At 42.4% G+C, this 27,225-nt stretch overlaps 1 protein-coding gene and 1 long non-coding RNA gene across 6 annotated transcripts in view; one reads left to right on the top strand and one right to left on the bottom strand.

The window, feature by feature from the left end:
- Positions 1–2,173: 2,173 nt before the first annotated feature.
- Positions 2,174–27,225, bottom strand: part of ATM (ATM serine/threonine kinase) — a 128,947-nt gene continuing 103,895 nt past the window's right edge. For 3 of the 5 annotated variants that reach the window (XM_042958873.1, XM_042958872.1, XM_042958874.1), the window contains 15 exons: positions 26,519–26,736; positions 25,554–25,761; positions 24,551–24,664; positions 24,043–24,201; positions 23,456–23,594; positions 22,383–22,465; positions 20,476–20,616; positions 19,406–19,522; positions 15,995–16,144; positions 13,978–14,143; positions 12,532–12,618; positions 11,017–11,131; positions 9,777–9,840; positions 3,015–3,151; positions 2,174–2,925 (listed from right to left, as the gene is read on the bottom strand). In XM_042958873.1, the coding sequence (XP_042814807.1) occupies positions 2,742–2,925; positions 3,015–3,151; positions 9,777–9,840; positions 11,017–11,131; positions 12,532–12,618; positions 13,978–14,143; positions 15,995–16,144; positions 19,406–19,522; positions 20,476–20,616; positions 22,383–22,465; positions 23,456–23,594; positions 24,043–24,201; positions 24,551–24,664; positions 25,554–25,761; positions 26,519–26,736 (2,082 nt within the window). In that variant the 3' untranslated portion in view covers positions 2,174–2,741. Of the gene's footprint in view, positions 2,926–3,014; positions 3,152–9,776; positions 9,841–11,016; positions 11,132–12,531; positions 12,619–13,977; positions 14,144–15,994; positions 16,145–17,470; positions 18,107–19,405; positions 19,523–20,475; positions 20,617–22,382; positions 22,466–23,455; positions 23,595–24,042; positions 24,202–24,550; positions 24,665–25,553; positions 25,762–26,518; positions 26,737–27,225 lie in introns of those variants that run through there. The other 2 variants (XM_042958875.1, XM_042958876.1) reach the window with 2 other exon arrangements.
- Positions 8,681–12,516, top strand: LOC122231280. The gene is made up of 3 exons (XR_006208469.1): positions 8,681–9,313; positions 10,859–11,070; positions 12,188–12,516. It is a non-coding gene; the product is annotated as an uncharacterized LOC122231280 (long non-coding RNA).

The following is a 27,225-nucleotide window of genomic DNA, read 5'->3' as shown; positions in this document are numbered from 1 at the left end:
ATCTACAGTTAGGTTACTTTTAGGATCTGAGCTAGGTGTTAAGTGTTAGATTCAGGTATTAGGGTATGTACGGGCCTGAGATTTTACAGCTCTGAGACCTCCCCCAGGAATAAAACCGTAGACCGCTGCTGGGGCCAGGGGTAGGGCTAGAGGTCCCCGCAAGGACTGAGTGCAGGGCACCGGGCCGGATCTGGGTAGCTGGCTCCCCAGCTGACCTGCGTACAAGCAGCCTGTCTGCGCCAGACCCCAGGCTCTTTAAGGGTCCGCTGTGCCCGCCTCTTGCTCACCGTTGTCTCCTGGGAACTAGCACCATGCCTGGCACACAAGACAAACATCTGAATAAAATAAATGAGTCCTAGCATGTATTTTCTTTTAGAAAAGTTTATTCAAAAACAGGGAACAGTGCAACAGGCTTTAAGAAATACATTCAATGGTACTAAAATCGATCTACGGAAAATATATAATTTCATTAAAGTGCAATTAAAATACTTGAAGTGGCATATATTTCTAGATTTCAAGTCAGTATACTAGCTTTCTACTTTTTTAAAGAATTGCCTACTGTAACTAAGAAATCCACAGCTTTTCCTATTTCCTTCATACCGAATTTCTAAGTGCATATATTTTAAGTATATACTGTAAGGAGAGCGGGACTGACCACAGAATGAGGCAGCGCTTTCTCTCCTTTAATCTAGACACGAGTGTTCAGTCTACAATCTATTAGCCTTTCTATTGGCTTTCATTGAGCAATTGGTGACGCCTAGATTCTTCTTACTTGAAAGCTTCTAAAGTTAGAGACTGTCCATTTACACTTGTACCTTCACTGTACTATATTCCGGTCGTGGACAGGTTACTTTTACTTTCTCTCAACTTCACTTTCTCCAGATGTAAACTGGGATAAAATCACTAATCTTCCAAGAGATGCTGCATATATTTCCGGTACTCAGCATGCAACAAATGAACAAAAAATTCATTTCCAGGCAGTGTTCCTGTCGGAATCTTTGAGAAGCTTAATTCTACCACCTGTGAATTAACTCTTCCTCCTACATTTGTTATCTGCACATTTGGCAGACTGGACAAAGCCATTATAGTAAGAATATGTGCAACAGGACAGAAAACTTACAGCATACCTCAAGGCACCTCGAGGCCGAAGCGTAGATTAATGTCATTCAAAGCTCTTTGTATGCATCAACTAGCAAGAATTAGCCACAGTTCATTTACCTATACTGTCATCTAGCTCATGATCTCTTATTCCATCCATGAAGATTCCAAGGCTTTCATAAAGATGTAAGTTTACTACATTCCCTTGAATCACTACAGTAATAAAACTTCCTATATATACCAAATTATTCACATAGGCAGTGTATAAGACAAAGATACGTCAAGATTAAGTTGGTAATTTGAAATGCAAAATGATCATTTCAAGATGAGTTCTCCAGAAACCTAATCTGGAAGGAACTGTTCTTAACCCTGGTCACTCAAGATTCCCACAGAGAAAACCCAGCTGAAGCTCACCTTACAAAATCACAAGACACACGAATCAACAGTCCGCCACATACGAGATTCAACAGACACAAGCGCAGGAATGTGATTAATGTAGAGCTATTACACTATAAAATGGGGATGTGTGAAATGCTTAGTGACAGAAAAAGAACAGAAAAGTTAAAAACAAGTGGACGTTACAAAACAAGTAACAGATCTGATGAATGATTCAGAGCTAAGAATGAAAAATTATTCTTGAAAAAAGAAACCTGATGAATGGTCTAAAAAGATTATGCATAGCTAACAAGAGAATTCATAAACTAGAAAAGGGATTCAAGTCATCAGAGAAAGAGAAAAGAGCACAGAAGGGTTTCAAAGATGAATAGAATGAGAAGGGCCAGTATACATTTTTAAAAATAGAAACGATACCGTGTCTTTGAAATCTGTTCTCCATAATGTAACAACTTCACAATCTAGTAACGCTGAGTGATCTCCCACTGAAAACCCAAATATGTTTCTTAAGTACTAATTTGCTTTTAACGTTGATTATATTTTTTTCAATTTACTTATTTTTGAGAGAGAGAGAGAGAGAGAGCGTGCACGCAAATGGGCGAAGGGCAGAGAGGGAGACAGAGAATCTGAAGTCAACTCTATGCTCTGAGCTGTCAGCACAAAGCCCAACACTGAGCTCAAACTCACAAACTGTGAGATCACAGCCTGAGCGGAAGTCAACGCTTAACCAACTGAGCCACCCAGGTGCCCCTCAACATTGCTTAATTTTATTGTAGCTTTACTAAGATATATAAACGGTTACAATTGTAAAAGTTTTTTTCCTTTTATAAATACCAGATAACTTATTCATATATAATACCTGAGAAACAAGTTTTAATTAAAAGCTACCTCAAACCTAGCAGTTTATCTCCTTTAATTCACTGTCAGTTATGTTCCTGCCCTTAAGCTGAAGCAGAAGTCAGTGGTTATACTGCGAACAACACAAGTATGTACTCGGGAAGAAGAAATACACGCTCAGCCCAGAAGTACAGCATGAACGACACTTCTAAAATGTGAGAGAAGAGATTTTCGTGGAGACGGTCGAGGCATCTTCTGGTGACCAAGGCAAGTACTAAACACTTTTTAAAGACACAGTACACAGTTCATTCGGTTGTCCATTAACGCCTATTCCGAGTACGCCGGCTGCGTTAAAAATGGAGGCCGCGATGTCATTTCGAAGGGCTGAACCGCAGGGCGAGGCACATGCCGCCTCACACCCACGCTTTCCATCCCGGGAAGAGCCGGCTGAGGTTCTTGGGGTCCATGGCCTGCTGTATGAGCAGATTCACCTGCCCCCCGACGCTGAGCACGGTTCCCTCCTCCACCCCTTTCAGTTTCTCTTGGAGCCGCATCAGGACGCGTTCGGCCACTTTGTTCAAACTCTGGTCGAGGTCACTAAGGACAAACACAGAGGCTGCATGAGGCGGAGCGGGTTAAAGGGCCTTGGGAAGAGGAGGGTCTGAGCAGGCGACAGCAGGGCTCACCCGAGACCGCGTCTGCACTCCTGGTCGTCCGCACTGGGAGTGGACTGGAGCTCCGCGTCGTCCTCCGGCCTCTGCTGTAAATACAGAGCTTTCAAAGGATTCATGGTCCAGTCAAAGAGGGGATCGTACAGGAGGACCTAGGCAGGGAGAAGAACAATGTGCGCCTGGACGTGTACTTAGACACAGAAGAACCCGCGTGATAAAGGTGACGGAGGTCAAATGCTAGGCGGGAGGATGGAGGGGGGTGGAATGGGCCAGCCTGTGGCAGGCAGCCCCCACCTCCTTGTGGAGGAGACCACGCGAGCACGACGCTCCGGGCTTCTCACCCCCCCAAACCATTCTTCTTGTGTGGGGGTGCCGACCTCCCCCCACCCGGAAACTGCTCTAGTCAAGAGATAAGGACTAGTCACTCTCCTCCTCCTCTCTCCTCCTCACTGCTATGGTCCTGGGCGAGGGCACCTGCTCTGCCCACCCCAGCTCCCCTCGGGCTGGACCCAGGCAGAGGTCAGGTGTGGGAGTTGGACAGGACCGGCCAGCCTGTCTGGGCTTCACCTCTAGCCACGTCTCCAATGATTTTATCTGTACTAACCCGAACATTTTGATTTCTACCTTATTCTTAAGGCTTTTTCCTTTTCTCTCCATAAGTTTCAAATTTGGAGAAAAGAAAGGGTATACTTTATTGAAAACTCCTCAAAACCGAAGGTCTAGTGCAGTGTGGAGACAGATGTATGTAGTAGAATTTGAAAACCAGAACAACTGGCATGGCCAGAGCAAGGGACTTTAGGTCTTAAATTTTAGTAAATGAGGTCATGAGAGATTTTTGACCTTGGCAGTGTAGAACAGCTAACTGCCCCTGCTGTTTATAAGCAGACCTTTTTTTTTTTTTTTTTAATACTCCTTAGCAAAAATGCTTACCGCATAGGTCTTAATATGTGCAAACTCATTTCTAGGGATGATGACTACAGAACTGTACCATTTTTTTGCTGCTTCATGTTTTCTCAGTTCTGTGGGCTGCGACTATAAATTGCCTTTAGCGTTACATGTTCAATTCCAAGACATGTACTGATTCAGCAGTACCAAAATTGGCTCATCCATTTCATGCTTTCCACTGTTTTAAGCAACCCCCAGAGCCATTAAAAACCATAGGGGCACCGACCCTGAATATATGTGGTTTGTCTGCAAGTTCGAGGATTCCTGTGTGACATTAAGTTGGGCATTGACATGCTCTAAGCTGAGGCATCCAAACCAGATTCACCCACACAAGGGAGGTACATTTTTTACAATTCCAGTATAGTTAAAACACAGTGTAATATTAGTTTCAGGTGTAGGATACAGTAATTCAATACTTGTATACATCACCCTTTGCTCATCACAAGGGTTCTCATTAATCCCCATCACGTACTTCCCCATTCCCCCACCCACTCACCTCCCCTCTGGTGACCATCAGAGGGACCACCACCTCCCCTCTGGTGACTCTATACTTAAGAGTCTATTTCTTGGTTTGCCTGTTTCTTTTTTTTCCCCCTTTGCTCATTTGTTTCCTAAATTCCATATGGTATTTGTCTCTCTCTGAATAATTTTGCTTAGAATATACACTCTAGCTCCATCCATGTTATTGCAATTGGCAAAATTTTATTTTTTTATAGCCACGTAATATTCCACTGTATATATACATCACTTCTTTATTCATTCATCTACTGATGGATGTTTGGGCTGTTTCCATAATCTGGCTATTGTAAATAATGCTGCTGTAAACATAGGGGCGCATGTATCCCTTTGAATTAGTGCGTTTTTTAAGGTAAATGCCCAGTAGTGCAATTACTGGATCATAGGGTGGCTCTATTTTTAACTTTTTGAGGAAACTCCATACTGTTTTCCAGAGTGGCTGTACCAGTTTGCATTCCCACCAAAGGTGCAAGAGGGTTCCCCCTTTCTCTGCATCCTTGCCAACATCTACTGGTGATTTTACCATTCTGACAGGGGAGAGGTGATATTTTATTGGGGTTCTGATTTGCATTTCCCTAATCATGAGTGATGTTGAGCATCTTCTCGTGTGTCTGTTAGCCATCTGGATGTCTTCTTTGGGAAAATGTCTATTCGTGTCTTCTGTCCATTTTTTAATTGGATTATTTGGTTTTTGGGTATTGAGTTTTATCAGCTCTTTATATATTTTAGATACTAACCCTTTATCAGATATGTCATTTACAAACATCTTCTCCCATTTAGTAGGTTGCCTTTTAGTTTTGTTGATTGTTTCCTTCACTTTGCAGAAGCTTTTACTTTGACAAAGTCCCAACAGTTTATTATTTTTACATTTGTTTTCCTTGCCTCAGGAGACATATCTAGAAAAAAAGTTGGTATGGCCATTGTCAAAGGAGTTACTGCCTGTGTTCTCTTCTAGGATTTTTTTATGGCTTCAGGTCTCACAGGTTTTTAACCCATTTTGAATTTGTTTTGTGTATGGTGTAAGAAAAGGGGTCCCGTTTTCCCAACACCATTTGTTGGAGAGACATTCTTTTACCCGTTTTATATCCTTTCCGACTTTGTCAAAGATTAATTACCATATAATTGTGGATTTATGTCTGGGTTTTCTATTCTGTTCCATTGACCTATGTGTCTACTGTTGTGCCAGTACCATACTGTTTTGATTACTACTGCTCTGTAATGGAACTTCCAAGCCTGGAATTGTGATGCCCCCAGCTCTGCCTTTCTAAGAATGCTTTGGCTATTTGGGGTCTTTTGTGGTTCCATACGAATTTTAGGACTGTTTCTTCTAGCTCTGTGAAAAATGCTGGTGATTTATTAAATGTGTAGATTGCCTTGGGCAATATAGACATTTTAACAGTATCTGTTCTCATACATAAGCATGGAATGTCTTCTTCTTTCCTTGTGTCATCTTCATTTCTTTCATCAGTGTTTTATAGCTTCCAGAGTACAGCTCTTTCACCTCTTTGGTTAGGTTAATTCCTAGGTGTCTTATTTTTGATACAATTATAAATGGGATTGTTTTCTTAATTTCACTTTCTGCTGCTTCCTTATTAGTGTATAGAAATGCAACAGATTTCTGCACATTGATTCTATATACTGTGTCTTTACTGAATTCATTGATCAGTTCTAGTCATTTCTGGAGGAGTATTTTAGGGTTATTATCTTTTTTGGTACCATGTCACCTGCAAATACTGAGTTTTACTTCTTCCTTACCAATGTGAATGTCTTTTCTTTCTTGTTGTTGTCTGACTGCCATGGCTAGGACTTCTGCTGTGTCGAATAAAAGTGGTGAGAGGGGCCATCCTCATCTTGTTCCTGATCTTATTAGGGGGAAAGCTCTCAGTTTCTCACTACTGAATATGTTGTTTCCTGTGGGTTTTTCACATAAGGCCTTTATTATGTTGAGGTATGTTCCCTCTACACCTGCTTTATTGAGGGCTTTTATGATGAATGGATGTTGTACCGTGTCAAATGCTTTTTTCTGTGCCAACTAAAATTATCATGTGGTTTTTGTCTTTTATCGATGTGAGGCATCATGTTGAGTGATTTGCGAATACCGAACCTACATCTACATCTGTTTGTCAGAGATACTGGCCTGTAGTTCTTTTTATGGTGTCTTCATCAGGGTGATTCTGGCCTCATTGAATGAATCTGGAAGTTTTCCTTCCTCTTCTATTTTTTGGAATAGTTTCAACAGAATAGGTATTAACTCTTCTTTAAATTAACACTTTTTTTTTTTTAACGTTTATTTATTTTTGAGACAGAGAGAGACAAAGCATGAACGGGGGAGGGTCAGAGAGAGGGAGACAAAGAATCTGAAACAGGCTCCAGGCTCTGAGCGGTCAGCACAGAGCCCGACGCGGGGCTCGAACTCACGGACCGCGAGATCATGACCTGAGCTGAAGTCGGCCGCTTAACAGACTGAGCCACCCAGGCGCCCCCTAAATTAACACTCTAAATGTTTGGTTGAAATTGTCGGTGAAGCTGTCTGATACTAGACTTCTGTTTGAGTCGATAATCAAAAAATCCCAACAATTTCATTGCCGGTAATCAGTCTGTCCAATTTTTAAATTTCTTCCTGCTTCAGTTTTGGTAGGTTATGTTCCTGGGAATTTATCCATTTCTTCCAGGTTGTCTAATTTGTTTAATAGTTTTTCATAATAATTCTCTTATAATTTGTTGTCTTTTTTTTTTTTTTTTTAAGTAGGCTTCATGTGCAGCGTGAGCCCAACGTGGGGCTTCAGCTCAAAACCCTGAGATCAAGACCTGAGCTGAAACAGAGTCGGATGCTCAACCAGCTCAGCCACCCAGGTGCCCCCAATTGTTTGTATTTCTGTAGTGTTGGTTATTTCTCCTCTTTCATTTGTGATCTTGTTTGAGCCCCCCCCCCCCCTTTTTTTTTAATGAGTCTGGCTAGAGGTTTATTCATTTTATTGATCTTTTTAAAGATCCTGGTTTCATTGATCTGTTCTCTTGTTTTTTTTAGTTGCTATTATCATTTATTTCTGCTCTAATCTTTATTTCCTTTCCCCTGCTGGTTTTAGGTTTTGTTTGTTGTTTTTTTCTAGCTCCTTCAGATGCAAATTTAGGTTGTTTGAGATTTTGAGGTATTTGAGTATTGCTATATACTTCCCTCTTAGAACTGCCTTTGCTGCATCCCAAAGATTTTGGACCATTGTGTTTTCTTTTGTTTCTTTGATCTCTTGGTTGACCCGTTCATTCCTAAGTTACTTAATGTCCATGTATTTGTGGTCTTTCCAGATTTGGGGGTGGGTGGGTGGATTGACTTCTAGTATCCTAGGCCAGAAAAGATGGATGGTATGACTTCAGTCTTCTTTAATTTCTTGAGACTTGTTTTGTGGCCTAATATATGATCTGTTCTGGAGAATGTCCCATGTGCACTTGAAGAGGATGTGTAATTCCATCCTAAAACAGATGGAATTTTTGAATATATCGGTTAAATCCATCTGGTCCAGTCGGTCATTCAAAGCCACTACTTCCTTGTTGATTTTCTGTTTGGATAATCAGTGTGAATGGGATGTTGAAAGTCTCCTTCTGTTATTGTATTACTGTTGATTAGTTCCTTTATGTTTGTCATTAACCGTTTTACGTATTTTGGTGCTCCCCTGTTATGTGCATGCTTACAATTATTGTATCTTCTTGTTGGACTGTCCCCTTTAGTATTATATGGTGTCCTTCTTGGTCTGTTCTTACAGTCTTTGTTTCAGAGGCCATTTTGTCCGATAGAAGCATTGCTACTTCTGCTTTGTCCTGACATCCATTTGCGTGATAAATGTTTCTGCACCCCCTCACTTTCAGTCTGCTTGTGTCTGTCTTTAGGTCTGAAATGAGCTTCTAGTAGGCAACATATAGATGGGTCTTTTTTTTTTTTTTTTTTTTTTAAATCTACTCTGTCACCCTATGTCTTTTGATTGGAGCATTTAGTCCATTTATATTCAAAGTAATTACTGACAGATATGTAATTATTGCTATTTTGTTATTTGTTTTGTGTTGTTTTTGTGGTTTTTCTCTGATCCTTCTCCTGCTCTTTCATGGTTTGCTGACTTTCTTTAGTAATTATAATTGGATTCTTTTCTCTCTATTCTTTGCATATATTAGTATTTTTTGATTTGTGGTGACCATTAGGCTTATATATAACATTTTCATATAGCAGTCTATCTGAAGTGGATGGTTGCTTAAGTTTGAACCCATAGGGAGGTACATTTTATTAATCGACCAAAAGAAATGGAGGCTTCTACTATTATAAAAAGCCCGTATGTTCTTCTTGGGTTGAAGAAACATAAATTATTTCAAACTCTAGGGCTTCTGTTGGAGTCACAGTTGCCAACTCTGAAATCAAGGAGGAACCAGAGTATTTCAAAAACTGACTTTAGCCTTACTATCCGAATGGAACACAATAAAGGGACACAGCCTGATTAAGCTAGAACAGGGTTTCTCAATCTCGGCATTCCTGACACGATCGGGCTGAACGCTTTGTTGTGGGGGTGTCCTGTGCACTGAAGGAAGCTCAGCGGCATCCCCGGCCTCGACCCAGTACAGGCTGATAGCTCTGAAAAACCACAAATGTTCCTGCCCTGTCCCCAGAAGTATGGTTTGCGTATGGTCAGCCTCAACATTTTTTTAAAAGGCGTGCAGGTGATCCTAGAGCACAGCCGGTCCGGCACCACCGGGTAACGGAATAAAAGCCGAAGACTCTACGGGAGGGAGGCTCGCCTGTGCTCCGGCCCCCACGGTGCCTTGAGGAGGAGACCCTACTACCTCCTGCTCCACACAGCCTTCTCGCCAGCGTGGTGAGTGCCTGCTCCAGGTACCCAATTTCGTCCTGGGTAGAGCTGGTGTCACAGGCTCTGCAAATCTGCTTTCCTTCCTTCCCTTTCTGCCTGATCAACATGAGTCAGTGACTCAATGGTTCTGAACCTGGGCAGGGAAAAGGAGATACGACTTCCTGGTTTCTCTTAAAACTCCAACGGAAACCATTCTGAAAGCAAGTAATGCCACAGGAGAGACCTACGACATCAAAGTGCTGATTTATGAATCGAAGACTAGAGATTACTTATACTGCTGTAAAATGCCCAGAAATTTCAGAGGACTGGAGGCGTTTCTAAATCATGATTTACTGATTTATGCGCCCACCCCCCTCCTGCTGCCCGGCAGCTTCCCACCACATGAAAATGAAGCACCGACCCTCAAACCAGTCACCTTCTAACAAGACCCACAGTCTCTCAACAGAGATTCCCTTATAATCCGCCTTACCTCCACGATGGTCAACAGGGTTTCCTGAGAGCTTCTCATAACCTCCATGGTTTTCTCACAGCATCTACAAACACGTCATACATAGGGATTTTGTTACACAACACTGTTTCCAACATACCTTCATCTATGTACATTCACGTATACCGTGCTGAGACTATTCTTGTTAATAATTCCCAAATTAGTATCTCAAAGAGCAGAGTACTGGGCAGACTGTTTTCAGTAAATGTTTTTGAAAGGAACAGAAGTATGTAGGTGAACGTAAGCTAAGCATTATAAGGATAACACAGTACTACTATGAAACATTTCTCTGTCCTTGATTATTGTGGTAATTTTTAGCTCATTTTAACTAGAATCTACTCTTTTAAAAGCGGAGTACACGGCCCAATGCTGGGAAAACTATGGGGAACTGCGACGTGCTCTCAGCAGGAACTGGTACATCAGACACTCCTTCAGCACAGGTTATAGGCCCGACAATGAGCGCCCAACGGAGTTCTGGGCAGTAACAAGAGAGTTCGCTGGGACAGGGGCATTAAAGGTGGAGGCAACTGCTTCCAGAGGGGGCTAGGAAGGAGGTTAATATGTCCTGTGAGGTGAGGTCCCGGATGGTCAGAAGGAAGGGAAAACTCTGACTCTTTCTATCTCGGGTTTCTCCTTTCTACCAATAAAGCACTGGAACATAATTTAGCAGTGAATTCTATAATCTACAGAAATCAATCATCCAAATAATTTTGACACCAAAACTAGAATTAAATAAAAACTTAAAAAAAAAACCCCGATTATGTTTAATGTTAAGGGATTATAAGTAAAATTCTGTTTCTCTCAAAAAAACCCAAAAAACAGGCCGGTGGTCACCAGAGGTAGTAGGTGGGGGAGGGGACGGGGAGGAAGGTGGCGAAAGGTACAAACTCCCAGGTAGGAGACAAGTACTGGACACGGCAAGTACGACAGGAGGACACCAGTTAACACTCTGGTTCTCCCTCGAACACAGCTGTGTGATACGTAAGGAAGTTGTTAGGAGAGGGAATCTTAAGAGTCATCACAAACTTTTTTTGTCTTTTTCTGTTCTTCTTCGCTTTTTATAGTATTGGTATGGGATGATGGATGTTAGCCGAAGCTGCTGTGATCATTCTATATATATATATATAAATCAAACCATCATGCCGTGTGCCTTAGACTTCTACAGTGATGGATGTCAGTTATTGTTTAATACAACTGGGGAGAAAAAGAAATAAATACACACCTTCTGAAGACCCCTTCAACACCAGTAATGCCCATCCCATCCACAATATCTCTGGTGAGTCTGAAAGGAACCGTCTCAGGAGTAGGCAGGATTTTACCCTGTTCAAAAGCGACTCCTAAAGTCAACAGTACAGCAGCGTTAGGAGCTTCCCTCCTCCCGTGTGGCACGTGAGCTGTGCATATACCCCAAATAATCTGTCACCGACAATCCGGAGCACCAGAACCCACAGTGGTTTATTCTTTTTCTGCTCTGCTTGCCTAGGAGGTGCACCTCAGATTGAAAAAGTGTAACTACTCTAGACATTAGAGAAGCTCCAGATTAAACAGTGATTTTTTTTTTAAATGAAATGATGGATAAGATTTAAAATGCAAAACATACTATGTATGTAATCTTAATTTATATTTCTTTATTTAAATATACACAGGGGGACCTGGGTGGCTCAATCGGTTAAGTGTACAACTTTTTTTTTTTTTTAATTTTTTAATGTTTTATTTATTTTTGAGAGAGAGAGAGCGTGCGAGCTGGGGAGGGGCAGAGAGAGAGGGAAACACAGAACCTGAAGCAGGCTCCAGGCTCTGAGCTGTCAGCACAGAGCCTGACACAGGGCTCGAACTCACAGACTGTGAGATCCTGACCTGAGCTGAAGTCAGATGCTTAACCGACTGAGCCACCCAGGCACCCCTAAAGTTTTTATTCTGAGACAGCTATAGATTCATATTCAGTTGTAAGATACAATACACAAAATACAAAATTTCTCATATACCTTTTATCCACTTTCCCCCAATGGAACAGCTTACAAAACTATATAGTACAGTATCACAACCAGGATACTGACATTGATCGAATCAAGACACAGAGTATTTCGATCACCACAAGGATCCCTCGTACTGGCCCTTTTATAGCCACCCACATCCTCCCACGGCCTATCACCGCCCACCCGCCCACCCTGTGCTTCCAGCAATCACTACTCTTTCGTAATAAATGCATTCTGGGGAAAACCATATAATACCCTTGATCTCCTCTATTCTAATGGAAATCAGCCTTACTCTCTCTTGGCAAACCACTTACGTGGCTACTACAGAATTTGTAATTTCCTAAGACTGCACCCTTTTACAAATCTTAAATTCCACACTAAGTGAAATCTTTTCTTTTCCCTTGTCTACCTCTGCAGCTGCTCAGCGACATGCGGCCTTCGCTCGGCCATATTTCGTGTCTCACCATTCCCGCAAACTCGTCTTCATTCTTCACCCCTCCGTATTTGCTCTCTCTCCTGTCCGGATGATCCTTGCTCGCTCACTCTAAGACCTGCCTTAAACGTCCTGTTCTAGAAGAACCACCCGTTACGCCAGCAGTCAGCCAGTCCCTCCTGCACATGCTGCTGCTATCTGAAACATCTCCTGCTGTGGTGTATCTATCTCCTTCTCCCCTGTAATAAGCTGAGGGCAGACATCATTTCTTAAGACACCGTATTTGTTAAACAGAATAAAGATGCATTTCTCATCTTTCGCCACTTACCTAAATCTATGTGTACGAGCTCTGCGGACTGCTCATTTATCAAGATGTTCTGTACGTGTCTATCACCAAGTCCAAGTATGTAACCGACTGGGAGAAAAAACAACAACCTGAGATCACTGGTATCTATTTCTAGAACACATTTAGCCACAATGTCAACTAATACCACCACCGCATGACTTTTTAGTGTAGAACATTTAGCCTAAAGGCAGATATGTATATAACTTGCCACTTTGTGTTTTAAGTCAAGTCTTGCCAGCTATTTTCATTTATACTACATTTTACAAATCCTAGATGATGTGCTTAAAAAAAAAAAAAAAAAAAAAGCTTTCCCTTTACAAATAAGCATACATCTAAAAATATTAGTACATACTTCCAAAATTAGTGTGGTTAAAGTCGAGACCCATTATGGGGCAAGGTCAAAGCAGTATTATATGCATTCGAATATTTTACTCAGTATACTTTTAAAGTGAGAAGCCTATGGGTAAATTCTTCATTCCTCAGTGAAACTTTCTCCCCTGTGATGAATTACATTTCACACAAATTAATCATTAATTCATTTCATCAGATATCTATCCAGGGAAAACTGCATTTCTGTTTTTAACGTAGATGATGGCATGCACGAATGCTTTTAATCCAATGAAAAACACCGTGCGGTACTGCAGAAGCAGTGAAGAGGGAGTCAGGAGGCTTGTATGTGTAGCCACATTAACTGGCTCTACTTTCTTGTTTATAAACTAAATTAGCTCAATCAGATTAGAGATTCTCAGTGTGGAAAAAAAGAGGGTTTTGTATTACCTAGAACTTTTTCAAAACGTACATGCCCTGCCCTCCTGGAGTGTGGTACCTAAGTGATGGAGGAAGGGTCTTTATTACTTTAAAATCAATAGATTAAGAAATCTCTGGTGTTCAACATGAGTTTTCATAGTTTAGGATTTTGTTAATTGCCCTATCTAGCTATTCCAATCTCTTACCAATTAAAAAAAAAAAACAAAAAACAAAGCCAAAATATGCATTGTTGCATATTTAAATATATACCATGATTTCTAATGCAAAAATAAAATTCTATTAAGCAGATTCAATTACTGCGTGATATTAGAGATTCTGTACAGAACAACAATAATTAAAGGAGACAAGTTAAATATAGTTATTATGGGTTTTATGATTTTCCAAAGAAAATGTGAGAAAACAGTGTATCGAGGGAAGGGAAAATACACCATATGCACTATGCAACAAAGAGGAATGACCAGCCTGGTCTCTCTTCCTTAGAGGAGAGGAAGCCTTCTGGGCAAAAGCTCGCAGGAGCTGCACTTAGAGCTGAGAGTCAGGATGAACAAGAAACGAGATCTCACGATGAGGATCGCCCAGCTGACAGCCACCACCACGGCCGCCCCCCTGGAGCTCAGAAAGCACAAGTGCTGCATCTGCCCAAGTGTGTGAGAAGCTTACCGATAGAAGAAGTAGCCACGCTGCGCGTGTAAGCCAGTCGCTTCTCGAACCAAACAGCCGGGTCCAAGAATTTTTCCATGCAGAAGTAACGGAAAACTGGTTGAAAATTTTGGCAGATATCCGTGAAGGTTTTATATTTCTCTTCGAAAGACTTCTTTTGTACATCCTTTTGAAAGACCCAACATAAAACTTTCTCAACGCTGTGTTCAACTACTTTCAACACCTACTCGGAGTTTCTCGATAGAACCTAGTACGACAGACGCAGAGGCGACCAAGAGGTGAACGAGGCATCACCTCCGCCACCGGCAGCTGCCAGTCTGCTCAGGGAAACAATTCCACGTCAGAATCCCTTTAGGGTTCGCGTGTCAATCTCGGGGGACACCAACAGTGGCTGTTCTTCTCTTAATTCAGTGCTAAAATCTATGTGGACGTATACACAAAAAAGCCGGAGGCAGCTCTAGCCTCACGGCACCAGGGTCAAGAGGAAACAGGAAGAAGAACGGAAGCGTCACTGATGGACGGCCAAGCAGCTCACGTGTTTCGGATGTGTCCTCCGAGACCTTCTGACGGCGCTTCGCCCTTCCCTGAAGCAAAGCTTATCTGGTTCATTGGGCCCAACTCGCCGCTCCATGCTGACGAACCGAACCTGCGTCTCTGGCCCCGTGTCTTTATTAAGCTCCGGCTCGATGTGCTTCTCCAGCGGCTCACTCAACACGTGCGCGGGGAGCACTTCCAAACCCAAACCTCTTCCCCGTCTCCGCCTCGGCAAACCTCAGCCACTTCCTCTCTCCTTCCACCCCCTCACCAGAAAACCGGGTGCCTCTAATGACTCTCTTCCCCAAACCACTTCTAGTCAGCAACCAAATCCCATCAGTTCTGCCTCCTTACTGTTTCTGGTATGTTCCCCCATTCTCCGTTCCTCCTGTTATTAGTCTTAATCAGGACCCCTGTGTCATGCTTCTCGTCAGCTTCTCAAAAATGTAGCCCACGGTGCTGCCGGAGTCGTTTCTCTAAAATGCAAATGTGGTACCAGCACCTTCTCGAGGGTTCTCTACTGCCCACAGGATAATGTGCAAATTTCCCGGCATTTCACGAAGGAACCTTCCATTTTCTGACAACTATTGCTGCAAGTCTCACGTACACCTCCTCCTCAAAGACGAGGCCTAAGCAGTCTCTAACTGCCTCTCCGTGCCCCCTCTTGCCCTTTGACCGCGTGCTCCTTCTGCTTAGAACACCAGCTCGGGCAGTAATCTCAGCTCAAAGGCCACTCCGCCATGAAGCCCTCCAGAATTTGACCCCACCCCTGTCTCAGGTAGAGCTGCCCACCTCCCGCCCCGCGCGGCGCCCTGGACAGCCTTCCGTGACAGCGCCCGTAGAGCTCTATCACACACCTCCCATCTCTATAGAACAGCACAATGAAGGAAAAGCAAAGGACTTTAGAGCTGGACAGACAAGAGTCACATCCTTGCTCCACCATTTACTGCTCACTGACCGCGGGCAGGTTACATTTCTGAACTTCCTCTCGTTTTAAAATGGGAGAAATACGATGATGATTAGTCCTAACGTCTGTGACGTGTCAGCACAGTTGCTGGGAGACAGGGGGCATTCAGTAAATGTTGCTGACTGGCTGAATGACCGTCAGGCCAGATGGCGTCTTGTGGCACGTGTCTTTAAAGGTCTATCGGTTTCATATAAAAATTACTTCATAACCTGTTTTTGGCTTTAGTCAGCGCTTGAATCAGCTCACCCCAAACTGGAAGCAAATTAGCATTCCACTGAATGTGAAATCTCTCATCAGACCAAGGCTGACACTTTATATAGTTGAACAACTTTTCATTTTTCACTCACACAGACTTCCATTCCGGTGAGCCCACTTTCTCTTACTTCGTATCATTAACCTTAGTATCATTACCCGATGAAATTAAAATATTCCGTACTCAGTAACATTCGGTAACTGCCAGCTTTAATAAGCTATTAAATAATCTTGCAATAATTCGTACTTCTGAGTGTCACTCACCATCATTTTCTTTTGGCACTGAAGGGCGCTGAAATCCTTCGGCCTGTATCGCTTATGAGCGCCATTCTCGTTGTTAACAAGAAATTCACCGATAGGGACGGTTCCCGTGCACCATTCGAGAACTCCACTTCGCTGAGAAAGCGGAACCACCTGAGTCCCAGATTAGATACATTTTGATTATGCAAAGGTATCGCCGGGCACGCGGCGGTCACTCAACTCTCAGAGTCCGCACGAAGCAGCTCTTCAGGTGGGACCGCTATTTCCCTGTCCAAAGGAGACAAAACTCCTTGGAGGAAAATAAACTTAGACTCCAAGAACACGATTTTCCAGCCCGCCGCGTGGACTCCTGAGGGCCTGCTCCTCTCTCAAGCTCCAGGATTCGCTGAGGCCGGTCCTGCTAACTATACTTTCCTGCATCGTCTGTGACCCAACGGTTTGCTCCATTTAGCAGGGAGCTGCCTGCTTTCCTTCTACTTAATAGCAAACAAATTTAAAGAATGTCACTTTGAAAAATACTGAATATAAATCTTAATACTTTGATCATTAGAAGTACATATATTTTTGCTTTGTAGTCTTGTTAGCTACATCAAGAGGAAATCTATTCCTGAACATGAAATGAGCAATTTTACCGCAAAGATTAGAAATTATGACACGTATAGAGATACGTAAAGTACAGAAAATGATATAAACATCCTTTTACCCACTAATCAGGTTTCTCAAATCTAAAGATTTTCTCCTATGTGCTGCAAGAGAGGAAGCTCCCTTTGAACCCCTCACTGGTCCCATGCCGTGTGCCACCAGTAACTTTATCGTGTTCAGGTATTTTCTGCTATATTTTTGTTTCAAAGCAATATATGCGTAAAGAGTTGTAAGCTTTAAGTAAAGGAGTATTATACTCGGTGAATGGGCCTGCAATTTGTTTTTTTCTCACTCAACACTATTTTACCATTAGTTGTGTGAGTACACGTAACTAAATCGTTTAACAAAACATACACTGCAGAAGTACACCATAATTATCCACTTGCTGCAATCTGCATGTTAATTAAGATTACATTCTGTCCAGATTCCCCTGAAGTGTTGCTACAATGCCCTAGTGTCCTGGTTGGTGACAGTATCTCAGTGTCTCCCGGGTACGCGCATACCTGGGAATCTAATACGTGGGTCACAGGGGATGTGCATCTTAATTTAGTTAACCAGATACTGCCAAATAACTACCCAGAGTGCTTATGCCAATTTATATACCCAGAAGTAGAGTTCATTCCACGACCTTCCCGACACAAAGTACTGTTAAGACTTTTATTTTAATTGTGCTAATCTGGGGCACCCGGGTGGCTCAGTTGGTTAAATATCCAGCCTGGGCCCGGGTCACGATCTCACGGTTTGTGAGTTCAAGCCCCACGTCGGGCTCTGTGCTGACAGCTCAGAGTCTGCTGCCTGCTTCGGATTCTGTGTCTCCCTCTCTCTCTGCCCTTCCCCAACCCACGCTTGCTGTCAAAAACAAACTTAAAAAATAAATAAATAAACTGTGCCGATCTGAGACAGGTAAAATGGTAGCTCACTGTGGTTTCAATTTGTATTTTCAGATTCCCAGTAAGGCTGAGTAAAATTTGGCAGGCTTATTGGTCACTCAAGTATTTTCCTCTTGTGACTTGTCTGTATTCTTTACCGGTTTTCCTACGGACATGTTAGTCTTTTTATAACTGGTTTGTAAGAGCTGTTTATATGTTCTGTATATAAATCCCTTGTTATTAATATTACAACAATTCTTTGTTATTATAATATCCTTAAAGTCATTTTTCTCAGTTGGCCACTTGTCTTCATAGAATATTTGATTCTATAGGCCACTTGTCTTCATAGAATATTTGATTCTATAAAGTTCTTACTTGAATGTGCTCAAATAGGCTGCACTGTACTGTTTTAACGGTCTGTGTCTTTAATTTACTACGTGTGTTGAGGGTCTGTTCTGTGCTCACTGGTGCCCACGTGCAGGAGAGTGGCGCGCGAGGTAGACGAGGACCATGCTGTCCAACAGCTTCACGCTGGCGATGGAACATACGCGCTCACAGACACGTAATGATGCCAGAGAACAAGGACGAAAGAATGAAACAGGCACTGAAAATAGTGAGTAAGAGACATCTGGTCAGAGAAGGGCTCCACGAGACGGTGACCGGAGAGAACCTGAATGACATGAGGGAGGGAGGCATGAGCCGAGGGAAGAGCATTCCAGGCAGAGGGGAACAGGGAAGCCCTGAGCTCAAACAAAACCGGTGCATGTGAACAAGACAGCGGGAAGACCAGGTGCGCCCAGGGGAGGTGCCGCCATCACGAGGAAGAAGAGGGATGAGGGTGGGACAGGGGCAGATAAAGGTGGAAAGGGAGCAGGAGAGGCAAATCCCTTTCCTTCAGGGACAATGTGAAGGCATCTGGAGTTCCGAGCAGGAAACGGACATACTGATTCAGCCTTGGACTCTTTAAACAGATCGTTCTGGCGGTTGTGAGAAAACTAGCTTTGCGGGGCCGAGGCCAGAAGTAGGGGCTTAGCCAGACGCCATTGAAGAGATGTTGAGTGCAGGGCGGACTGCCAGACGTGGAAAAAGTGGGTCGAATGAAAGCGGACGGGTAAGGAAGTGCTGATGGAACAGATGTTAGATATGAGACATGGGCGGGGTTAATAGGCTGAATATTTGGTGATATTTGGAAATTACTGCTCACTCTCCTAGGATGACACTACTGTGGTTCTCTTTTCTTTTTTAAAGAGACATCTAACTACACATTGAAATAAACGTTTACAGATGAAATGATACGACATTTTGCTTCAAAATATAATTATGAGGGAGGAGGGAATGGGTGGAAGAAGAAATGAAACAAAATTATCCGGGAGTTGACCACTACTGATCACTGGGTGATGGTACAAGGGAATTCATTACAGTATCCTATCTACTTTTCTATATGTTTGAAATTTTTAGCAGTATTAAAAGTAAAAAGGAAACTGCACCTCCGGGATGTGGACGGAGGACCGGGGTGAAGGTCCCGCTGAGCTGGGGAAAAGCAGTTGTGTTTGGCTTGGGCGTTGGGGGTGGAGATATTAATCCAGTATCTCTTCGACCTCGACATGACTCCCTGATCTGGTCAGGAGCCAGGCCTTCCAAGTGCTGTATGTGACCTGACACAGACCCTCATCACAGACCAAGCAGGGGAGGAGAAGCAGGGGAGACGGCCAAAGGGGGAAGGCCTGGGACTGCAGAGCCGCCGTCCAGTGTGGACGCTGCCCGGGACCAGGCTGCAGAGACCTTATGTGGCACACAGACTCTAACATGTTTACTCTCCCAGAAAACACTGGCCGGCCCCGAGTCTGAATAATGGCTTCTTTCCTATGCTCTTGATGAAGGAGCAGAGGCCTGAGGTACTTACCTTGTATGTACAGATAGTCAATTTCCTCTTCCTGGTCTCGGTGTTTCTCTGCAGCAACGTGTTACACATCTGGAACACCTGCTGCATGACGGCGTCTTGTCTCAGGTCATCACGGCCCTTCAGGACATCAAACGCAAATAATGAGGCTCAGTCCATTTTCTTTATTACAGGACCATACAGAGGGTCACATCAGGACAGTGACAGGGCTCTCAGAAATCAATCCGGGCAGAGCGCCTGGGTAGCTCAGCCGGTTAAGCGTCCAACTTCAGCTCAGGTCATGACCTCACAGATTGTGGGTCCGAGCCCTGCATCGGGCTCTGTGCTGACAGCTCGGAGCCTGGAGCGTGTTTTGGATTCTGTGTCTCCCTCTCCACCCCTCCCCTGCTTGCACTCTGTCTCTCAAAACTAAGTAAACCCTGAAAAAATTTTTAAAAAACCCCAAATCAATCTGGGCATCTGTACTCCTCACAGTCTCTTAAAATTATTAAGACCTATCGCTACTCTTTCATTTAGAATTAGCTCTAACACTGGGTAGGCAGACCGCTTCAGGAAAAAGCTTCCCTCAGCTGCGTCTGTAGCCAGGCTAACTGGAACCCCTCTGTTCCTCCACTGGAGGCACAGCACTGTTCTCTCTACTCCTTCCCAGCAAGGCCCCCAGGACTTGGGAGCAGAGTCAGGGAGGAAGGCTGTCCCCTTCCTCATACAGTTAATAGCAGCTGGCACAGTGCCAGTCTCAGGATAGGGAAGCAAGAGCCCTCAACTTGAACTATTCAAGAAAATAAGCAACAATCACCAAACAGATTTTCCAGAATAAGCAAGCTGTTAACCTCATCATACTGTGCATGTTAAAGGCATTCTTTTATTTCAATCAACTTTTATAATGATGGCCTTCCAGAGACACAAAAAAATTAGGAAAAGCAATCTGCTTCTAGACAATGATGTAATTTATATTTTGTAAGTTTTCCTCACTTGTAATTTTTGAGAAGAAAAATAAAGACCCAAGCAGGAAGTTGTGCTGTGACTTTTCTCACTAAGCCTATAAGGACCACACCACTCGAGGGGAGTCTCACCTTGACAAGCTGTCTCCTTTCCTTTCCATCAGAGCCCAAACAATCGATTATTTTAGGTAAATTTAAACCTCCTGCTAAATGAAATTCTGCTTTAAATGACTGTATAGTCACCAGATTTCCATATTCTCCAGTAGGATCCACCTGATAAAAGTATAAATGTGATAAACAGGTCAGGTATATTATGGGCGTTTAAAGACGAATTATAAATGACAATTTTACTCTTTTTTATTTTTTACTCTTTTGTTAAAGTTTGTTTATTTAGTGAGAGTGCATGAGTGCAAGAGGGGCAGAGAGAGAGAGAGACAGAGAGAGAGAGAGAGAGAGAGAGAGAGAGAGAGAGAGAGAGAATCCCAGCAGACTCCATGCTCAGCGTGGAGCCCAGACATGGGGCTCGATAACCCACGAACTGTGAGATCAAGACCTGAGCCGAAATTAAGAGTTGGATCCTTAACTGACTGAGCCACCCAGTGCCCCTATAAACAACAATTTTAACATGAAACACAGGAATGAATGACAACATGCTGTGGGTTAAGAGCTAGAGTGATAATTTACTTCCTGTTTAAATGAAAGAAACATGGGGTGCCTGGGTGGCTCAGTTCGGGCAACTGACTACTGATTTCAGCTCAGGTCATGATCTCCTGGTTCGTGAGCTCAAGCCCGGCGTGGGGCTCTGTGCAGACAGTACGGAGCCTGCTTGGGATTCTCTCTCTCCCTCTCTCTCTGCCCCTCCCCCACTTGTACTCTGTCAAAATAAACTTAAAATGTTTTTTAATTACAAAAAATAATAAATGAAAGAACCAAAATTCAACATGGAAAAGGTTTATAAACTCACACAAGTTACCTCCCCTAAGTACCTCTCACTAAAAGAGGGGCACGCAGTGTTGGAAAGGGTAGCCACAAAGCTGCTTTCAGGTCTGACCAGTGACTGTGTCTATGTTCAGTCATCTGAGAAATAGTGAAATTTATCACAACAAGATAGGAAGGTAAATTTTAGAAAAGTGTGGAGAGTGGTTTCCAGGGTGGTAACTGCTAAATCTGGCATTTTCTGGAAATACTCAGCTAACTACCTTTGCTATTGTAGTTGGAAAGGTACTATTAGTCCAGATGACGGAGCTACATTTCAAATCAAGTAACTACGTATACCAAGAATGTACTCAAAATGATTTTTCTTTCATTAAAAAAAATTTTTTTGAAGTTTTTATTTAAATTCTGGTGTTAGTTTCAGGTGTACAATACAGTGATTCTGCCCTTGCACACGTCGCCTGGTGCTCATCACAGCAAGTGCGGCCTTTATCCCCATGACCTATTTCATCCATACCCCCCACCGGCCTCCCCTCTGGTGACCACCAGTCTGTTCTCTAGAGTTAGGAGTCTATCACTAAACTATAACCTTTATTATTACTACATGTATCCCTGCCAACGTGGTCTTTCTAGCAATAAAGATCACTACAACATAGCTAGGAGTATCACATATATTACAGTTACTACCATAACCTGTACCGTGTTACTTAATACCGTAACACTTCACGGTCACTACATTCTAACACATCCAGAATTTTTAAAATATAAAGTATTTAGGGACTTTATTGCCAAGTTAAAAATTAGTCTTGGCATAAGCACGGGAACCTTTCCTTATTTTGGCCAATGAAGGTAACCGTCTACAGACCTTCCCTACAGGGAAGATGGGAGGTACAAAACTGAAGGCAAAAGAAAAGAAAGCAGGAGAGTCCTTTAAGTATTTTAAGGGCTGGGTCAACGGAATGTATAAAGAAACTGTATGGTGAAACAAATGAAAAGTGCTAATTTTGGCAAAAAAAAAGAAAGTCTGTTTCAAATGGTTTAGCCTAATCAAGAGAAATGTGAATTTAGTTCAATAAAAAAAATCAAAACAGCTAATAGTAAATTACCTTAATTTCCATAGTTGGGACAACAACATCTTCTAAATTCTTCAGTTTAGTAATTGGCTGGTCTGCTGGGATATTTATGCCTTCTGTATTTAAAATAAAGAGGTTCTGGTGAACACCTGTACCCTGACCAACAGCTCGGAAGGGAAAGCAGGAGAGGTCAGCAGACGCCACAGACCCCAACCTGCGGCTCAGGCCCTGACTGAGGAATCAAGAGCCAGGGCTTGCGACACAACGTAGCTCAGAGAAGAGCATGGCTGACACACGAATTTGCAGGTAACCTGGCGCTAGGGATTAGGTCCCATCCCAGCTGAGGGTCCAGGCTGAGCACCTTAAGATAATTCCACAAGTTTGCACAGCACACAGATTAATGTACTCCTGCCACATCACTATCAAATGTAACCAAAGGATGTGACAATCAATACTCTTTGTTTGCTTACACAAATACCAGAAAAGTCTCGTTCTTATTTTAAAGTAGCAAAAATGTAAATATGAAGAGACAGTCCTGAACGGAAAAGGGAATATAATTGTCCAAGAATGCGGAGAGAGACTTTCGAGTGTATGCACATAACCAAATGTTACAGCAGCTTCTGATTACTGGAAGAGACGCGGCAAGAAGAACGAGGGATTATATATGTGCCACATATTCTAACACCTGTGGAGGAAATGGTGAGGCCTTCTCACTCTTAAGTACCAGAGCACAGTGAGTAACTGACATCATTTTAAGAACTTTCGACCCTGAAAATTGTCAGTTATTTTAACGCACTGGTCTCTACACAATGAATTCTCTGCGACAAGTATTTGCACCAGAATATTACCCAGAGAAACCAATTAACTCAGCGCAGTCATCTATCATCAGATAGATATAAGATATTAAATGAGAAGTGACAAGGGGATGTTGAAGTCACTGGGTAAAACTTAAGCTGTGGATCACATGTGAATCGTAATCATAAAGACCTTCATGTCTATAATTACTGTTATGTGTATAAAAGAGATTACATATTAAGCTCTATAATTAATATATCCCTACAGAGAAAAACAGCAAGAAAACAACACTCTTTCTTCCCAACACATACTTCTCTGCGTCCTCCACTGAGTGGCATCTAAGTTTGCTAATATGATGTAAGCATCACAAAGTGCCTCTACACTTCTGACCATATGAGGTCTCCTACTTCTGATAGTACATATTATTCTGTTTGCAGCCTCGGTTCGATCCTGTTAGTAAAAAAACAAGCAAAAAAAACATTACACAAAGGAATACCTGACACTGGCACTTTTCAGAGTTATAACAAAAAGAACCACCAAAGTTAATGGACTGATCTAAGCACTGGAAGGACTCGCATCCCCCCAGAAATGAACAAAACAGTCACCTTGTGAATGCAATACACCTAAGGTATAATACTATCAACAGTAAATGACTTAGGTGTGCCTTGAAATGTTTTTTCTTTGCTCAATGATGTGAGGGAAAAAAAGTATTGGTATGTCCTATGCTTTGAGAATATTCAGGAATTTTGAACCATTTTTAGGTGGCATGATAACAAAGGATTTACAAACTGAGTATGAACAACACACCTTCTTAGAATCCCTGAGAATTAAGAAGAGAACATTCTGGGAAAAAATGAATACTATAATTCAAAAAGGTATGTATGTTTAATCCAAATACCTCATCAAGCTGAGAGCTTTGTTTAGGTGCATTTTTACTTATTCTACTCCTTCTTGCCGCCTCTGGTTTGGTCAAAAATTCATCTTTGTTTGCATTTGCTAAAGCCAATATAATAAACAAGGTATGATGGGGGTGATCCATAGCAATTGTAGAGATAAGCTGTCAGAAAATAAAGAACTATTAGTTTTATGCAATCAATCAACCAAAAAACAAAAGTGGAAAATCCATTACGTTTTTCATTTTGTTTGACGTTAAGACACATAGGGTACCAGATGCCATAGTGGGTAGAGCGCTGTATATGTGTGGGACAGAGGAATGTGAGCATGATACAGAAATGGAGTAACTTACGTGGAGAGACGAGACAAAAGGAGATTTTTATTCCCGCCCTTTTACAGCATGATAAATGCAACTGACTGGGATATTTTTTATCTTCATCTCCTAGAGTGGGACATTAGCGTACAACCCATGAAAGACAACCAATTGTGCCTTGGTCTGCAGGCATACTTACGTTATTGAGGACTTCGTGGAATCCTAGGCCCCCCATCATTTTGGTCCCCATTCTAGCAGCCAGCTGGTACATAAGAGGCAGGAATTTGTATGACGGAATGTTCATTCCTTTGCTCTACCGTTAAAAAGAACAAACAAACCTTAAGAAGCAATGCGTTTCAAGAAGCCTCACATCTAAGCAAATAAATTACTCTAAGGTAACGCTGCCACCACAGTCATCTGCTGGTTGTTACTAAAACTGCACTAGCTACATTTTTCCCCTCAAGATTCATCTTCTCTTAGTTTCAGTGGTATTCTGGATTTGATTCACTGGTGAGTCACAGTGCTTGATCCGAAAGTAAACTGTTCAGACCTGGAACACCTGCACTGATTACATTCCATGAGACGGGAGGGCTGCTGTGATGGTGACCCCTGGGAAGTCCGTGTGTAATAAAATGGGGTAACCGGGTTCCCTGACGCCAAAGGCAACAGGATTGAATGTGCACTTGCAGCAGAGACTGCTTGCTTGTAACTACTATGTGTCTTATCATTCTTCTCATCCAGAAGAACCACTTTATTTTTAAGCTTCAAATGGATTGCCGATGGAGATCCTGTAAGCATAACTTTAATATTAGGTATCCTCACTGAAATCTAAAATTTTTAAGTAAAAACTCAGGAAATACTACTGCCTTAATGTTTCTTAAAAATGTGTTTGTCATTTGCAAAAGTAATTCACTGTAAAAATCCCAGAAAAGATAAAGCCAGAGGAAGAACCTGCCTGAAATCTCCCAATCTGGCATTCTGGTACTTTCCAGCAGTAACTGCAAAGGTACGGTGAAAGAATGACCTAAAGGCTCTCGTCTCCGCATAAACCTGCATCATGAGAGCTGATCAAGTACGTAGGAGTAGAGCACCGAACCAGATGGCAGGGATACAAAGAATACACAAAATCAGTAACACTGGCAGGCTCTTGTCTAAGCTTTTCAAGCGCAGGCTAGAATCTGGGGTTTACAAAGACGACTTGCCTTCATCATGCCATTGACTTCAGAAACTCCAGAATTTTCAAGCCAGAGAGAACAAAGACGGAATATCCACATATCATGCGCTTCTCCACTCAATAAGCAACTGATGTAATTTTCAACTGCTTTACATAAGAACCGCTTACGATCCTCTTTCAGGGCACGGAGCGCACACTCATCCAGCTCCAGCTCTCGCTGCACCTTTATCGTGTATCTTGTGTTGGATAATTAAAGGAAGATGCAAAATCCATCAAAACGCATAGAACTACATCATACATGATATACAACATAAATGAAAAGTCAACTGTCCATCCTAGGAGAAAAAGCAAAATTCTAAAAATTATAAGGGAACAAACTTAGTATCTCAAAGTAAGTCTGGGCAATTCAAAAGTCATTGTAGGGGCGCCTGGGTAGCTCAGTTGGTTAAACGTCCAACTCTTGATTTTGGCTCAGGTCATGATCTCACAGTTTGTGAGATCAGCCCCGTGTCGTGATCTGCGTGGAGCCTGCTTAGGATTCTCTCTTTCCCTCTTTCTCTCTCTCTCTCTCTCTCTCTCTCTGCCCCTCCCCACTTGTGAGCACACACGCTCTCTCTCAAAAATAAAAGTAAACATCAAAAGCCATCCTAGGCAACCAGGGGCCAAGTGGACTCTACTCAAGATACCTACTTAACTTTATTCTCTCCTTTCACTATCCTGTTCAGACAAAAGGGACGCATGAAGAAAGGGTTTAAAAAACACACACACATCAGAATAGATAACTCTTCCATATTTAATTTCACCACCTATCTCCTTTTCACTATGATACCAACAAACCCAAAAAGCAAAACAAAAAGCTAACATCCATACAGTCTACAATGAGCTTAGAACCACAGTGCGCAATCACGCCCCGGTTCTGTACATCTTGTCTAGACATACAGTCACTGCATTTCTGTGCATCTTGCCACTTATCACTGGTGGACATGTAGTTACCTGGTGGTCTGAATTTTATGCTCCCTAAGAAGGCCCACTTCCTCTTTGGCCCTTTTCAGGAGAGCCTGCTTGTTTTCAAATTCTGATGATTTCATGTAGTTTTCAATTCTCTGGTACTGCGTATCCGAGAACCGTGCTAATGAGAGAAATGCCTTCATTTTTCCATTTCTAAGCTCATCACTGCTTTCTCCGTCATAATTTCCAGCAACTTCCACTGCCTTCAAGAAAACACAATAACTTATGTTATTTACACAGATCCTAAATGTATCTAAAGAACCACTTAAAAAGACAGTCACAGTAAAGTTCAATTTATACATATTTTTATGGATAAGCTAAATTATATGAAGCACAGTATTTTGAATTTTCAAACAACTTTGACAGTGTAGAAATAACCAAAACAGCTAATATTTTAACAAACTGTAGAAAACAAAGGGCTTCATAAAATTTAAAGACGGTCATATTATACTTTTCATGCTATACTTATTTATAGTGAGATAGCTACTTCCAAAATTAATTAAACTACAGGAATAAGGGGAGAAACAAGAGGGAGAGAGGGGCTGGAGCACAAAGTCCTGATCCTGTTTGTAAGGCGGTTGGGTTACAAGTGCACAGTCAAGACTAACTTGCATGTTCCTTAATCAGCTCTTCTTGTAGATAAGTAAATGGAGAAATGACCAGAAACAACTTCAGAGAGTAGGTGGTGTGTG

This window comes from Panthera tigris, chromosome D1 (assembly GCF_018350195.1).
Source record: "Panthera tigris isolate Pti1 chromosome D1, P.tigris_Pti1_mat1.1, whole genome shotgun sequence".
NCBI classification, from domain to species: domain Eukaryota; kingdom Metazoa; phylum Chordata; class Mammalia; order Carnivora; family Felidae; genus Panthera; species Panthera tigris.
This window is presented reverse-complemented; position numbering and strand designations above follow the sequence as displayed.